The following is a 17,577-nucleotide window of genomic DNA, read 5'->3' as shown; positions in this document are numbered from 1 at the left end:
AGACAACTTCCAGCTAAGTTGGACTTTAGTCCTCGTTTGTTTTTGCATTTTGTTCCAGTTCACAGCTGTAGTTTCGTTTCTGTGTCTGGAAAGCTCTTGTGATCTGAAATTGCCACTCTGATGTTATGAGTTAATACTAGAGTCTTAAAGTAATTTCAGGATGGTATTTTGATAGGGTTTTCAGCTGACCATGAAAGTGCCCTTTCTGTCTTCCTGCTATCTAGTAAGCGGACCTCAATTTTGCTAAACCTATTTTCATACTACGTTTGTCATTTCATCTAAAATCACCGCCAATATATGTGGGGGCCTCTGTCTGCCTTTCGGGGAAATTTCTCTAGAGGTGAGCCAGGACTATATTTTCCTCTGCCAGGATTAGTTAGTCCTCCGGCCGGCGCTGGGCGTCTAGGGATAAAACGTAGGCAAACGCTACCCGGCTACTGTTAGTTGTGCGGCAGGTTTAGTTCATGGTCAGTTTAGTTTCCATCTTTCCAAGAGCTAGTTCTTATGTTTGCTGGGCTATGTTCTCTTGCCATTGAGAACCATAACAGTTTGACCGGACACAAAAGGGTTAAATTAATTGACAGAGAAAGGAGAGAAAAGAGAAGTCTGCTGAAGATTTTTTTTTTTTTTTTTTTCCCTTCAGTTCTGAGTGTGCTTGTAATTGAATCTCTTGCAAGTCTGCCTATATTGCAGCCTTCCTCTCTCTCTCTCCTTCTAATCCTGGAATGGCTCTGTGTTCACCTGATTAAAATGGATATTCAGAGTTTAGCTGCAGGTTTGAATAATCTCACCACGAAAGTTCAAAATTTACAAGATTTTGTTGTTCATGTTCCTATATCTGAACCTAGAATTCCTTTGCCTGAATTTTTCTCGGGGAATAGATCTTGCTTTCAAAATTTCAAAAATAATTGCAAGTTGTTTTTGTCCCTGAAATCTCGCTCTGCTGGAGATCCTGCTCAGCAGGTCAGGATTGTGATTTCCTTGCTCCGGGGCGACCCTCAGGATTGGGCTTTTGCATTGGCTCCAGGGGATCCTGCGTTGCTCAATGTGGATGCGTTTTTTCTGGCCTTGGGGTTGCTTTATGAGGAACCCCAGTCAGAACTTCAGGCGGAAAAGGCCTTGATGTCCCTATCTCAGGGGCAAGACGAAGCTGAAATATACTGCCAGAAATTTCGTAAATGGGCTGTGCTTACTCAGTGGAATGAGTGCGCCCTGGCGGCGAATTTCAGAGAGGGTCTCTCTGATGCCATTAAGGATGTTATGGTGGGGTTCCCTGTGCCTGCGGGTCTGAATGAGTCCATGACAATGGCTATCCAGATCGATAGGCGTCTGCGGGAGCGCAAACCTGTGCACCATTTGGCGGTGTCTACTGAGAAGACGCCAGAGAATATGCAATGTGATAGAATTCTGTCCAGAAGTGAACGGCAGAATTTTAGACGAAAAAATGGGTTGTGCTTCTATTGCGGTGATTCAACTCACGTTATATCAGCATGCTCTAAGCGTACTAAGAAGCTTGATAAGTCTGTTTCAATTGGCACTTTACAGTCTAAGTTTATTCTATCTGTGACCCTGATTTGTTCTTTATCATCTATTACCGCGGATGCCTATGTCGACTCTGGCGCCGCTTTGAGTCTTATGGATTGGTCCTTTGCCAAACGCTGTGGGTATGATTTGGAGCCTCTTGAAACTCCTATACCCCTGAAGGGGATTGACTCCACCCCATTGGCTAGCAATAAACCACAATACTGGACACAAGTAACTATGCGGATTAATCCGGATCACCAGGAGATTATTCGCTTTCTTGTGCTGTATAACCTACATGATGTGTTGGTGCTTGGATTGCCATGGCTGCAATCTCATAACCCAGTCCTTGACTGGAAAGCTATGTCTGTGTTAAGCTGGGGATGTAAGGGGACGCATGGGGACGTACCTGTGGTTTCCATTTCATCATCTATTCCCTCTGAGATTCCTGAATTCTTGACTGAATATCGTGACGTTTTTGAAGAACCTAAGCTTGGTTCATTACCTCCGCACCGGGAGTGCGATTGTGCCATAGATTTGATTCCGGGTAGTAAATACCCTAAGGGTCGTTTGTTTAATCTGTCTGTGCCTGAACATGCTGCTATGCGAGAATATATAAAGGAGTCCTTGGAAAAGGGACATATTCGTCCTTCATCATCTCCCTTAGGAGCCGGTTTTTTCTTTGTGGCTAAAAAAGATGGCTCTTTGAGGCCGTGTATTGATTATCGGCTTTTGAATAAAATCACGGTTAAATATCAATATCCGTTGCCACTGCTGACTGATTTGTTTGCTCGCATAAAGGGGGCCAAGTGGTTCTCTAAGATAGATCTCCGTGGGGCGTATAATTTGGTGCGAATTAAGCAGGGGGATGAGTGGAAAACCGCATTTAATACGCCCGAGGGCCACTTTGAGTATTTGGTGATGCCTTTTGGTCTTTCAAATGCCCCTTCAGTCTTTCAGTCCTTTATGCATGACATTTTCCGTGATTATTTGGATAAATTTATGATTGTGTATCTGGATGATATTTTGATTTTTTCGGATGACTGGGACTCTCATGTCCAGCAGGTCAGGAGGGTTTTTCAGGTTTTGCGGTCCAATTCTTTGTGTGTGAAGGGTTCTAAGTGCGTTTTTGGGGTTCAAAAGATTTCCTTTTTGGGATATATTTTTTCCCCCTCTTCCATCGAGATGGATCCTGTCAAGGTTCAGGCTATTTGTGATTGGACGCAACCCTCTTCTCTTAAGAGTCTTCAGAAATTTTTGGGCTTTGCTAACTTTTATCGTCGATTTATTGCTGGTTTTTCTGATGTTGTTAAACCATTGACTGATTTGACTAAGAAGGGTGCTGATGTTGCTGATTGGTCCCCTGCTGCTGTGGAGGCCTTTCGGGAGCTTAAGCGCCGCTTTTCTTCCGCCCCTGTGTTGCGTCAGCCTGATGTTGCTCTTCCTTTTCAGGTTGAGGTCGACGCTTCTGAAATCGGAGCTGGGGCGGTTTTGTCGCAGAGAAGTTCAGATTGCTCCGTGATGAGACCTTGTGCTTTTTTCTCGCGTAAATTTTCGCCCGCCGAGCGGAATTATGATGTTGGGAATCGGGAGCTTTTGGCCATGAAGTGGGCTTTTGAGGAGTGGCGTCATTGGCTTGAGGGGGCTAGACATCAGGTGGTGGTATTGACTGACCACAAAAATTTAATTTATCTTGAGTCCGCCAGACGCCTGAATCCTAGACAGGCACGCTGGTCGTTGTTTTTCTCTCGGTTTAATTTTGTGGTGTCCTACCTGCCGGGTTCTAAGAATGTTAAGGCGGATGCCCTTTCTAGGAGTTTTGAGCCTGACTCCCCTGGTAATTCTGAACCTACAGGTATCCTTAAGGATGGAGTGATATTGTCTGCCGTTTCTCCAGACCTGCGGCGGGTCTTGCAGGAGTTTCAGGCGGATAGACCTGATCGTTGCCCACCTGGTAGACTGTTTGTTCCTGATGATTGGACCAGTAAAGTCATTTCTGAGGTTCATTCTTCTGCGTTGGCAGGTCATCCTGGAATCTTTGGTACCAGGGATTTGGTGGCAAGGTCCTTCTGGTGGCCTTCCCTGTCTCGAGATGTGCGAGGCTTCGTGCAGTCTTGTGACGTTTGTGCTCGGGCCAAGCCTTGTTGTTCTCGGGCTAGTGGATTGTTGTTGCCCTTGCCTATTCCGAAGAGGCCCTGGACGCACATCTCGATGGATTTTATTTCGGATCTTCCTGTTTCTCAGAAGATGTCTGTCATTTGGGTGGTGTGTGATCGTTTCTCTAAGATGGTCCATTTGGTTCCCCTGCCTAAGTTGCCTTCTTCTTCCGAGTTGGTTCCTCTGTTTTTTCAAAATGTGGTCCGTTTGCATGGTATTCCGGAGAATATCGTTTCTGACAGAGGTACCCAATTCGTGTCTAGATTTTAGCGAGCATTCTGTGCTAGGATGGGCATAGATTTGTCTTTCTCGTCTGCTTTCCATCCTCAGACTAATGGCCAGACCGAGCGGACGAATCAGACCTTGGAGACATATTTGAGGTGTTTTGTGTCTGCAGATCAGGATGATTGGGTTGCTTTTTTGCCTTTAGCGGAGTTTGCCCTCAATAATCGGGCCAGCTCTGCCACCTTGGTGTCTCCCTTTTTCTGTAATTCAGGGTTTCATCCTCGATTTTCTTCTGGTCAGGTGGAATCTTCGGATTGTCCTGGAGTGGATGCTGTGGTGGAGAGGTTGCATCAGATTTGGGGGCAGGTAGTGGACAATTTGAAGTTGTCCCAGGAGAAGACTCAGCTTTTTGCCAACCGCCGGCGTCGGGTTGGTCCTCGGCTTTGTGTTGGGGACTTGGTGTGGTTGTCTTCTCGTTTTGTCCCTATGAGGGTTTCTTCTCCCAAGTTTAAGCCTCGGTTCATCGGCCCGTACAGGATATTGGAGATTCTTAACCCTGTGTCCTTCCGTTTGGACCTCCCTGCATCTTTTTCTATTCATAATGTTTTTCATCGGTCATTATTGCGCAGGTATGAGGTACCGGTTGTGCCTACCGTTGAGCCTCCTGCTCCGGTGTTGGTTGAGGGCGAGTTGGAGTACGTTGTGGAAAAAATCTTGGACTCCCGTGTTTCCAGACGGAAACTCCAGTATCTGGTCAAATGGAAGGGATACGGTCAGGAGGATAATTCTTGGGTGACTGCCTCTGATGTTCATGCCTCCGATCTGGTCCGTGCCTTTCATAGGGCTCATCCGATCGCCCTGGTGGTTCTGGTGAGGGTTCGGTGCCCCCTCCTTGAGGGGGGGGGTACTGTTGTGAAATTGGATTTTGGGCTCCCCCGGTGGCCACTGGTGGAATTGAACTGGTGTGCATCATCCCCTCTGTTCACCTGTTCCCATCAGGATGTGGGAGTCGCTATTTAGCCTTGCTCCTCTGTCACTTCCATGCCGGTCAACATTGTAATCAGAAGCCTTTCTGTGCATGTTCCTGCTGCTAGACAACTTCCAGCTAAGTTGGACTTTAGTCCTCGTTTGTTTTTGCATTTTGTTCCAGTTCACAGCTGTAGTTTCGTTTCTGTGTCTGGAAAGCTCTTGTGATCTGAAATTGCCACTCTGATGTTATGAGTTAATACTAGAGTCTTAAAGTAATTTCAGGATGGTATTTTGATAGGGTTTTCAGCTGACCATGAAAGTGCCCTTTCTGTCTTCCTGCTATCTAGTAAGCGGACCTCAATTTTGCTAAACCTATTTTCATACTACGTTTGTCATTTCATCTAAAATCACCGCCAATATATGTGGGGGCCTCTGTCTGCCTTTCGGGGAAATTTCTCTAGAGGTGAGCCAGGACTATATTTTCCTCTGCCAGGATTAGTTAGTCCTCCGGCCGGCGCTGGGCGTCTAGGGATAAAACGTAGGCAAACGCTACCCGGCTACTGTTAGTTGTGCGGCAGGTTTAGTTCATGGTCAGTTTAGTTTCCATCTTTCCAAGAGCTAGTTCTTATGTTTGCTGGGCTATGTTCTCTTGCCATTGAGAACCATAACAGCAGATATCACTATGGGGTGTGGACTGTAGGGCAGATATCACTATGGGGTGTGGACTGTAGGGCAGATATCACTATGGGGTGTGGACTGTAGGGCAGATATCACTATGGGGTGTGGACAGTAGGGCAGATATCACTATGGGGTGTTTAATGTAGGGCAGATATCACTATGGGGTGTGGACTGCAGGGCAGCTATCACTATGGGGTGTGGACTGTAGGGCTGATATCACTATGGAGTATGGACTGTAGGGCTGATATCACTATGGAGTATGGACTGTAGGGCAGATATCACTATGGGATATGGACTGTAGGGCAGGTATCACTATGGAGTATGGACTGTAGGGCAGATATCACTATGGGGTGTGGATTGTAGGGCAGATATCACTATGGAGTATGGACTGTAGGGCAGATATCACTATGGGGTGTGGACTGTAGGGCAAATATCACTATGGAGTATGGACTGTAGGGCAGATATCACTATGGGGTGTGGACTGCAGGGCAGCTATCACTATGGGGTGTGGACTGCAGGGCAGCTATCACTATGGGGTGTGGATTGTAGGGCAGATATCACTATGGAGTATGGACTGTAGGGCAGATATCACTATGGGGTGTGGACTGTAGGGCAGATATCACTATGGAGTATGGACTGTAGGGCAGATATCGCTATGGGGTGTGGACTGTAGGGCAGATATCACTATGGGGTGTGGACTGTAGGGCAGATATCACTATGGAGTATGGACTGTAGGGCAGATATCACTATGGGGTGTGGACTGTAGGGCAGATATCACTATGGAGTATGTACTGTAGGGCAGATATCACTATGGGGTGTGGACTGTAGGGAAGATATCAGCATGGGGTGTGGACTGTAGGGCAATTATCACTATGGGATGTGAACTGTAGGGCAGATATCACTATGGGGTGTGAACTGTAGGGCAGATATAACTATGGTGTATGGACTGTAGGGCAGATATCACTATGGGGTGTGGACTGTAGGGCAGATATCACTATGGGGTGTGGACTGTAGGGAAGATATCAGCATGGGGTGTGGACTGTAGGGCAATTATCACTATGGGATGTGAACTGTAGGGCAGATATCACTATGGGGTGTGAACTGTAGGGCAGATATAACTATGGGGTATGGACTGTAGGGCAGATATCACTATGGGGTGTGGACCGTAGGGCAGATATCACTATGGAGTATGGACTGTAGGGCAGATATCACTATGGGGTGTGGACTGTAGGGCAGATATCACTATGGGGTGTGGACTGTAGGGCAGATATCACTATGGGGTGTGGACTGTAGGGCAGATATCACTATGGGGTGTGGACTGTAGGGCAGATATCACTATGGGATATGGACTGTAGGGCAGATATCACTATGGAGTATGGACTGTAGGGCAGATATCACTATGGGGTGTGGATTGTAGGGCAGATATCACTATGGAGTATGGGCTGTAGGGCAGATATCACTATGGGGTGTGGACTGTAGGGCAGATATCACCATGGAGTATGGACTGTAGGGCAGATATCACTTTGAGGTGTGGACTGTAGGGCAGATATCACTATGGGGTGTGGACTGTAGGGCAGATATCACTATGGGGTATGGACTGTAGAGCTGATATCACTATGGAGTATGGACTGTAGGGCAGATATCACTATGGGGTGTGGACTGTAGGGCAGATATCACTATGGGGTGTGGACTGTAGGGCAGATATCATTATGGGGTGTGGACTGTAGGGCAGATATCCCTATGGGGTGTGGACTGTAGGGAAGATATCATTATGGGGTATGGACTGTAGAGCTGATATCACTATGGAGTATGGACTGTAGGGCAGATATCACTATGGGGTGTGGACTGTAGGGCAGATATCACTATGGGGTGTGGACTGTAGGGCAGATATCATTATGGGGTGTGGACTGTAGGGCAGATATCACTATGGGGTGTGGACTGTAGGGAAGATATCATTATGGGGTGTGGACTGTAGGGCAGATATCCCTATGGGGTGTGGACTGTAGGGCAGATATCATTATGGGGTGTGGACTGTAGGGCAGATATCACTATGGAGTATGGACTGTAGGGCAGATATCACTATGGGGTGTGGACTGTAGGGCAGATATCACTATGGGGTGTGGACTGTAGGGCAGATATCACTTTGGGGTGTGGACTGTAGGGCAGATATCATTATGGGGTGTGGACTGTAGGGCAGATATCCCTATGGGGTGTGGACTGTAGGGCAGATATCATTATGGGGTGTGGACTGTAGGGCAGATATCACTATGGAGTATGGACTGTAGGGCAGATATCACTATGGGGTGTGGACTGTAGGGCAGATATCACTATGGAGTATGGACTGTAGGGCAGATATCACTATGGGGTGTGGACTGTAGGGCAGATATCACTATGGGGTGTGGACTGTAGGGCAGATATCACTTTGGGGTGTGGACTGTAGGGCAGATATCACTATGGGGTGTGGACTGTAGGGCAGATATCACTATGGAGTATGGACTGTAGGGCAGATATCACTATGGGGTGTGGACTGTAGGGCAGATATCACTATGGGGTGTGGACTGTAGGGCAGATATCACTATGGAGTGTGGACTGTAGGGCAGATATCACTATGGGGTGTGGACTGTAGGGCAGATATCACTATGGGGTGTGGACTGTAGGGCAGATATCACTATGGGGTGTGGACTGTAGGGCAGATATCACTATGGGGTGTGGACTGCAGGGCAGATATCACTATGGAGTATGGACTGTAGGGCAGATATCACTATGGGATATGGACTGTAGGGCAGATATCACTATGGAGTATGGACTGTAGGGCAGATATCACTATGGGGTGTGAACTGTAGGGCAGATATCACTATGGAGTATGGACTGTAGGGCAGATATCACTATGGGGTGTGGACTGTAGGGCAGATATCACTATGGGGTGTGGACTGTAGGGCAGATATCACTATGGGGTGTGGACTGTAGGGCAGATATCACTATGGGGTGTGGACTGCAGGGCAGATATCACTATGGAGTATGGACTGTAGGGCAGATATCACTATGGGATATGGACTGTAGGGCAGATATCACTATGGAGTATGGACTGTAGGGCAGATATCACTATGGGGTGTGAACTGTAGGGCAGATATCACTATGGGGTGTGGACTGTAGGGCAGATATCACTATGGGGTGTGGACTGTAGGGCAGATATCACTATGGGGTGTGGACTGTAGGGCAGATATCATTATGGGGTGTGGACTGTAGGGCAGATATTCCTATGGGGTGTGGACTGTAGGGCAGATATCATTATGGGGTGTGGACTGTAGGGCAGATATCACTATGGAGTATGGACTGTAGGGCAGATATCACTATGGGGTGTGGACTGTAGGGCAGATATCACTTTGGGGTGTGGACTGTAGGGCAGATATCACTATGGGGTGTGGACTGTAGGGCAGATATCACTATGGGATATGGACTGTAGGGCAGATATCACTATGGGGTGTGGACTGTAGGGCAGATATCACTATGGAGTATGGACTGTAGGGCAGATATCACTATGGGGTGTGGACTGTAGGGCAGCTATCACTATGGGGTGTGGATTGTAGGGAAGATATCACTATGGGGTGTGGACTGTAGGGCAGATATCACTATGGAGTATGGACTGTAGGGCAGATATCACTATGGGATATGGACTGTAGGGCAGATATCACTATGGGGTGTGGACTGTAGGGCAGATATCACTATGGGGTATGGACTGTAGGGCAGATATCACTCTGGGGTGTGGACTGTAGGGCAGATATCACTATGGAGTATGGACTGTAGGGCAGATATCACTCTGGGGTGTGGACTGTAGGGCAGATATCACTATGGAGTATGGACTGTAGGGCAGATATCACTATGGAGTATGGACTGTAGGGCAGATATCACTATGGGATATGGACTGTAGGGCAGATATCACTCTGGGGTGTGGACTGTAGGGCAGATATCACTATGGAGTATGGACTGTAGGGCTGATATCACTATGGAGTATGGACTGTAGGGCAGATATCACTATGGGGTGTGGACTGTAGGGCAGCTATCACTATGGGGTGTGGATTGTAGGGAAGATATCACTATGGGGTGTGGACTGTAGGGCAGATATCACTATGGAGTATGGACTGTAGGGCAGATATCACTATGGGATATGGACTGTAGGGCAGATATCACTATGGGGTGTGGACTGTAGGGCAGACATCACTATGGAGTATGGACTGTAGGGCAGATATCACTATGGGGTATGGACTGTAGGGCAGATATCACTATGGGGTATGGACTGTAGGGCAGATATCACTCTGGGGTGTGGACTGTAGGGCAGATATCACTATGGAGTATGGACTGTAGGGCAGATATCACTATGGAGTATGGACTGTAGGGCAGATATCACTATGGGATATGGACTGTAGGGCAGATATCACTATGGGGTGTGGACTGTAGGGCAGACATCACTATGGAGTATGGACTGTAGGGCACATATCACTATGGGGTGTGGACTGTAGGGCAGATATCACTATGGGGTGTGGACTGTAGGGCAGATATCACTATGGAGTATGGACTGCTGCAAATATCTTTGACATTCTACCACAGTCTTTCCTATTATCATACACAATTTCTCAATGTAATTTTCATTATCTTCTGTCAGGTCCAGCGGTTAAACAATGTCCTACGACGACACCATCAATCACCTGAGGCGCAGCTTTAGGGAGGGAAAAACAAGGTCCCTAGAATTCCGGATATCACAGCTGGAAGCTCTGAGGAAATTTCTAGAAGAAAATAGGAGCCAAATAATGGAAAGTCTGAAGAAAGATCTGAATAAGGTGAGGTCGATACATCGCAATGTCCACGTTGACTTCATTGAAGTTTTTAATGATGCCATACACAGTATATAGATACCGCCTCTTAGTGCCATAATATATACAGTGAGAAAATAACTGTGTGACCATAAAGTTCATATTCTACTCATATGTGCACAATATAATGATGCCACACAGTGCATACGGTATTATGTGGTACACTGCATATACTGTAGGTGTATGAACGATATTACGTGGCCACGTAGTGCTAGAATAGCAATGCTAGAATAAAACATTTCATATTAAAAATGACAAAATATAGTCCTGTAAACCTCAAATAATGTGTGTACAGCTAGAACATAATCCTGTTATATTGTCCATACGATCACATCAGAGCCTAAATCATACTGCATAGGCAGTGGATAGCACAGCAGCCTTGCAGCGCTGGGGTCCTGGGTTCAAACCCCACCAAGGACAACATCTGCAAAGAGTTTGTATGTTCTCCCCGTGTTTGCGTGGGTTTCCTCCGGGTACTCCGGTTTCCTCCCACATTCCAAAGACATACTGATAGGGAATTTAGATTGTGAGCCCCAACGGGGACAGCGATGATAATGTGTTCAACCTGTAAAGCACTGTGGAATATGTTAGCGCTATATAAAAATAAAGATTATTATTATTATTATTGTACTCATTACAAGCACAGTATTGCCATCCTGGAGAACGTGAAAATCACTATTTTAGTGGCTGCTATAACTGTAATAGAAAAATCTATGCAGTTCTCATATGGTATGAATTGAATGGAGCGAAGTCTGACTACATGACCTCCAGATGCCCTTTAATTGAGGCTGAGACCTCCCACCTCCCCCTCCTGAAAGCATCTAAATAAATGTGGTCATCTGACAGATCACAGACAGGGGTCTAAGGGGTAACGTTTCTCCTTATGGAGAGTGACATACCATCTCTGGCTTGTCAAGGTAAGGAGGCTTATTCGCCGTGCAATGCTCCTCTCTCCATAAGGAGAAACGTTACCCCTTAGACCCCAGTCCAGAGCCTCTCACCTAGCCAAATCAGTTCTCATGCTTCGCACTGACGAGGGCCAACAGCCCGAAACACCGTGTCTGCGAATTGAGATACTGATTTGGCTTTTATCCTGTCATATTGCACGACTCGTTAGAGGGTTGATTTTGACTTGTAGGATCGCTACTTCCAATAGGTGGCGCTATAGAGTAAAGTCCTCTTTTTCTCAGAAGAGGCAATTTGCATAGATCAGACACAAATTCCACCCTCAGCTTGCCTAAGAATGTGGGAGGTCATGATTTATGGCCCTTGCCTCCTAACTGCACAGAACTGCAGACTAAGGGGTAACGTTTCTCCTTATGGAGAGTGACATACCAGCTGGCTTGTCAAGGTAAGGAGGCTTATTTGCCGTACAATGCTCCTCTGGGAAATTAAATATGCAAATTGCCTCTTCTGAGAAAAAGAGGACTTAACTCTATAGCGCCACCTGTTAGAAGTAGCGATCCTACAAGTCACAATCAACCCTCTAACGAGTCGTGCAATATGACTTAGGATAAAAGCCAAATCAGTATCTCAATTCGCAGACACTGTGTTTCGGGCTGTTGGCCCTCGTCAGTGCGAAGCATGAGAACTGTCACTCTCCATAAGGAGAAACATTACCCCTTAGACCCCAGTCCAGAGCCTCTCACCTAGCCAGATCAGTTCTCATGCTTCGCACTGCAATGATGACAATGATGCCAGATGACAATGATGCCAGAAGACGGGCAGCGCTACCAAGGGGGTTGCAGCGTGTCATTACAAAGGAAAGTCACACCTCCGGGACGGTTAAATGGTCACACAGAGGACACATTTTAGACGTGTTCAGTTCCACATGTGCGAGGAGAATAAGTTTATGAGCCACCTTGCACACATGCAGCATTACTGCTGTACAAGGTGGCTGTAAAACATACAAACGCCTGGGGGAGGGGGGACAGGTTCCCTTCAATTTCAGTTCTTGTGTCTGCGTGGCTGTTGCAGGACACGTTGCCGGCTACACAGCAGGGGAACAGCTGGCGTTGCTGAACCCCACTGACACATTGGCTGGTGTTTTTCTCTGTGCAGCTAGCATTACCGGGCACCAACTGGCGGTGTTAGAGCCCAGGGTCAGCAGGAGGAGAGGGAGCAGAGTGTAGGCCGAAGCCTGCACTGGCGGCAGCTTTGTGTCTGCGTGGCTTTTGCAGGACACGTTGCCGGCTACACAGCAGGGGAACAGCTGGCGGTGCTGAACCCCACTGACACATTGGCGGGTGTTTTTCTCTGTGCAGCCAGCACTTCGGGGCACCAACTGGCGGTGTTAGAGCCCAGGCTCTGCAGGGGGAGCAGAGTGTAGGCCGAAGCCTAATTGAACCAATTTCAAAGGTAACCTTTAACCCCCCCTCAGGTGTTATGCACTAGAAGAGCCACGCCTTATGCAGCAGTAGTGCTGCACAAGTCAAAGGTTGCTCTTTTAATTTTGTTCCTTGCACAAGCTGAATGAAACACGTACAACATTTTGGCCCTTATACAGTCAATCTGTCTTGGAGGCAGGAGTTCCCTTCGTAATGAGACGCAGCACAGCTGGCAAAAATACCACCTTTGTGCTTGGCGCGGCCTCCTGAACATCGCATTTTGATGTACAGGAGTCTGCGTTGTTGCGTTATCCCTTGGCCATGCGCTGCCCGTCTTCTGACATCATTTCATGTCGGCTGGTGCGGTTCGCGATGCCCATGAATCCCAGCCCCGCAGTGTCTTTACAGTGTTTCACACTGCGGGGCTGGGATTCATGGCCTGGCGCAGTACATAGGTTCGCCTCTCGCTCGGGTCCTTACACCTGCTTCAGACTGTGCGTCGCCAGCTGATCCCTTATGGCATGCCACGGCCATGAGGCCGCACAGTGTGAAGAAGGCGGAAGGAGATAAGTGCCAGGCGAAGATAGGCACTGCTCATGCCCATCAATCACACCCTCGCAGTCAAAATAAATTAGACACCGAGGGGCGTTGGGTCGGGCAGGGCTGCCGCAGAGGCGCAGCCAGCCAAACAATGATGTGAGAAGACGGGCAGCGCTACCAAGGGGGTTGCTGCGTGTCATTACAAAGGAAAGTCACACCTCAGGGACATTTTAATGGTCTCAGGGGACACATTGTAGACGTGTTCCGTTCCACGTGTGCAAGGAGAATAAGTTTATGAGCCACCTTGCACACATGCAGCATTACTGTTGTACAAGGTGGCTGTAAAACACACAAACACCTGGGGGAGGGGGGACAGGTTCCCTTCAATTTCAGTTCTTGTGTCTGCGTGGCTTTTGCAGGACACGATGCTGGCTACACAGCAGGGGAACAGCTGGTGGTGCTGAACCCCACTGACACATTGGCTGGTGTTTTTCTCTGTGCAGCTAGCAGTACCGGGCACCAACTGGCGGTGTTAGAGCCCAGGGTCAGCAGCAGGAGGAGAGGGAGCAGAGTGTAGGCCGAAGCCTGCACTGGCGGCAGCTTTGTGTCTGCGTGGCTGTTGCAGGACACGTTGCCGGCTACACAGCAGGGGAACAGCTGGCGGTGCTGAACCCCACTGACACATTGGCGAGGTGTTTGGCTCTGTGCAGCCAGCACATCTGGGCCCCAACTGGCGGTGTTAGAGCCCAGGGTCAGCAGGAGGAGGAGAGGGAGCGGAGTGTAGGCTGAAGCCTAATTGAACCAATTTCAAAGGTAACCTTTAACCCCCCCTCAGGTGTTACAAACTAGAAGAGCCACAGCTTATGCAGCAGTAGTGCTGCACAAGTCAAAGGTTGCTCTTTTATTTTTTCTCCTTGCACACGCTGAATGAAACACGTATAACATTTAGCCCTTTATACAGTCAAACTGTGTTGGAGGCGAGAGTTCCCTTCGTAATGAGATGCAGCACAGATGTCAAGAATCCCACCTTGGTGCTGGGTGCAGCCTCCTGAGCGTTGTTATTTGCTGTACAGGAGTCTGCGCTGTCGTGTTGTCCCCTGGCCTAGCGCTGTTAGCGCTGCCCGTCTTCTGACATCATGTAATGTCGGCCGTTGCGGTTTGCAATGACCATGAATCCCAGCCCCGCAGTGTCTTAACATTGATAAAACACTGCGGGGCTGGGATTCATGGCCTGGTGCAGCACATATGTTCGCCTCTCACACTCGGGTCCTTACACCCGCTTCAGACTGTGCGGCGTCAGCTGATCCCTTATCGCATGCCACGGCCATGAAGCCGCACAGTCTGAAGAAGGCGGAAGGAGATGAGGGACAGGCCAACTTATGCACTGCTCATGCCCATCAATCACACCCTCGCAGTCCAAATAAATAAGACACCGAGGGGCGTTGTGTGGGTCAGGGCGGCCGCAGAGGCGCAGGCAGCCAAACAATGATGCCAGAAGACGGGCAGCGCTACCAAGGGGGTTGCAGCGTGTCATTACAAAGGAAAGTCACACCTCCGGGACTGTTAAATGGTCACACAGAGGACACATTTTAGACGTGTTCAGTTCCACATGTGCGAGGAGAATAAGTTTATGAGCCACCTTGCACACATGCAGCATTACTGCTGTACAAGGTGGCTGGAAAACATACAAACGCCTGGGGGAGGGGGGACAGGTTCCCTTCAATTTCAGTTCTTGTGTCTGCGTGGCTGTTGCAGGACACGTTGCCGGCTACACAGCAGGGGAACAGCTGGCGGTGCTGAACCCCACTGACACATTGGCTGGTGTTTTTCTCTGTGCAGCTAGCACATCTGGGCCCCAACTGGTGGTGTTAGAGCCCAGGGTCAGCAGGAGGAGGAGAGGGAGCGGAGTGTAGGCCGAAGCCTGCACTGGCGGCAGCTTTGGGTCTGTTGTGTCTGCGTGGCTGTTGCAGGAAACGTTGCCGGCTACACAGCAGGGGACAGCTGGCGGTGCTGTGCCCCACTGACACATTGGCGAGGTGTTTGGCTCTGTGCAGCCAGCACATCTGGGCCCCAACTGGCGGTGTTAGAGCCCAGGGTCAGCAGGAGGAGGAGAGGGAGCGGAGTGTAGGCCGAAGCCTAATTGAACCAATTTCAAAGGTAACCTTTAACCCCCCCTCAGGTGTTACAAACTAGAAGAGCCACAGCTTATGCAGCATCCTGCACCTGTGCGGCTGCGCTGGCCGAGATCCCGCCTCGCAATGTCGTCTAATGTAATCCCACCGCGGGCCTGGGATCCGTGGCCATGCGCAGTGCATATCCTCACCTCTCACTCCCCTCCCTACGGCTTCTTCAGACTGTGCGGTGTCACGGCCGTGGCATGCTATTAGGGATCAGCTGACACCGCACAGTCTGAAGAAGCCGTAGGGAGATGAGTGAGAGGCGGAGGTTCAGATATGCACTGCGCATGTCCATGGATCCCAGGCCCGCGGAGGGATTACATTAGACGACACTGCGAGGCGGGATCTCCGCCAGCGCAGCCGCACAGGCGAAGCCAGTCTGACACCAAATGATGTCAGAAGACGGGCAGCGCAAAATGTGTGCATGGCCAAGGGCTAACCTAACAGCGCAGGCTCCGGGACTGATTCAAACAACGCTGAGGAGGCGGCGCACGGCGCCAAGGGGGTAAGAAAGACGGCTGTGCTGCGCCACATGACAAAGGAAAGTTCCACCAACCGGACGGTATCACGGTAGGAGGGGACACATTTCATAAGTGTTAGGTTCAGCATGTGCAAGGAGCACCACGAAAAGAGGCACTTTTTACCTTTGCATCATTACTGCTGCACAAGGTGTCTCCTTCAGTAACAAACGCCTGGGGGGGGGGGGGCAGGTTCCCTTAAATTTAACTTGTTGTGCCTGCGTGGCGGTTGCAGTACACGTTGCCGTATACACAGCAGGGGAACAGCTGGCGGTGCTGAACCCCACTAACACATTGGCGAGGTGTTTGGCTCTGTGCGGACAGCACTTCTGGACAGCAACTAGCGGTGTTGGAGCCCAGGGACAGGAGGAGGAGGAGGAGGTTGGAGGAGGTAGGAGGGATTGCCACACACACAGCTGGGGAACAGCTGACGTTACTGAACCCCAATAACAGAGGAGGGACTGTTGGGACTGTGCGGACAGCACTTCTGGACGGCAACTAGCGGTGTTGGAGCCCAGGGGCAGGTGGAGGAGGAGGAGGTGGAGGAGGAGATAGGAGGGATTGCCACACACACAGCTGGGGAACAGCTGACGTTACTGAACCCCAATAACAGAGGAGGGACTGTTGGGACTGTGCGTACAGCACTACCAGGCAACAACTAGCGGTGTTGGAGCCCAGGGACAGGTGGAGGAGGAGGAGGTGGAGGAGGAGATAGGAGGGATTGCCACACACACAGCTGGGGAACAGCTGACGTTACTGAACCCCAATAACAGAGGAGGGACTGTTGGGACTGTGCGGGCAGCACTACCAGGCAACAACTAGCGGTGTTGGAGCCCAGGGACAGGAGGAGGAGGAGGAGATAGGAGGGATTGCCACACACACAGCAGGGGAACAGCTGACGTTACTGAACCCCAATAACAGAGGAGGGACTGTTGGGACTGTGCGGACAGCACTTCTGGACGGCAACTAGCGGTGTTGGAGCCCAGGGACAGGAGGAGGAGGAGGTGGAGGAGGAGATAGGAGGGATTGCCACACACACAGCAGGGGAACAGCTGACGTTACTGAACCCCAATAACAGAGGAGGGACTGTTGGGACTGTGCGTACAGCACTACCAGGCAACAACTAGCGGTGTTGGAGCCCAGGGACAGGAGGAGGAGGAGGTGGAGGAGGAGATAGGAGGGATTGCCACACACACAGCAGGGGAACAGCTGACGTTACTGAACCCCAATAACAGAGGAGGGACTGTTGGGACTGTGCGTACAGCACTTCTGGACAGCAACTAGCCGTGTTGGAGCCCAGGGACAGCAGGAGAAGCAGAGGAACACAGTGTAGGCCGAAGCCTGATTGGAGAAAGTCTAAAGGGAACCTTTAACCCCCCCCCCCCCAAGGCGTTTGTAGCTGAAAGAGCCAGCTTGTGCAGCACAAAGGATGCAAAAGGAAAAGGTGGCTCTTTTCATTATGCTCCTTGCAAACACAGAACTTAACACTTATAAAATGTGTCCCCTGATACCGTGAGACCGTCCCGGAGGTGGGACTTTCCTTCATAATATGACGCAGCACAGCCGTCATTCCTACCCCCTTGGCGCCGTGCGCCGC

At 49.6% G+C, this 17,577-nt stretch overlaps 1 protein-coding gene across 3 annotated transcripts in view; it reads left to right on the top strand.

The window, feature by feature from the left end:
* LOC143817529 (aldehyde dehydrogenase family 3 member B1-like) overlaps positions 1–17,577 on the top strand; it is a 333,041-nt gene that overhangs the window by 29,233 nt on the left and 286,231 nt on the right. For all 3 annotated transcript variants that reach the window (XM_077299016.1, XM_077299017.1, XM_077299018.1), the window contains exon 2: positions 10,211–10,385. In XM_077299016.1, coding sequence (XP_077155131.1) covers positions 10,227–10,385 — 159 coding nt within the window. In that variant the 5' untranslated portion in view covers positions 10,211–10,226. The remainder of the gene's footprint in view (positions 1–10,210; positions 10,386–17,577) is intronic.

The sequence above is a fragment of the Ranitomeya variabilis genome, chromosome 3 (assembly GCF_051348905.1).
Source record: "Ranitomeya variabilis isolate aRanVar5 chromosome 3, aRanVar5.hap1, whole genome shotgun sequence".
NCBI classification, from domain to species: domain Eukaryota; kingdom Metazoa; phylum Chordata; class Amphibia; order Anura; family Dendrobatidae; genus Ranitomeya; species Ranitomeya variabilis.
Note: the sequence above shows the minus strand (reverse complement) of the source record. Positions and strands in the feature narration are given on the sequence as shown.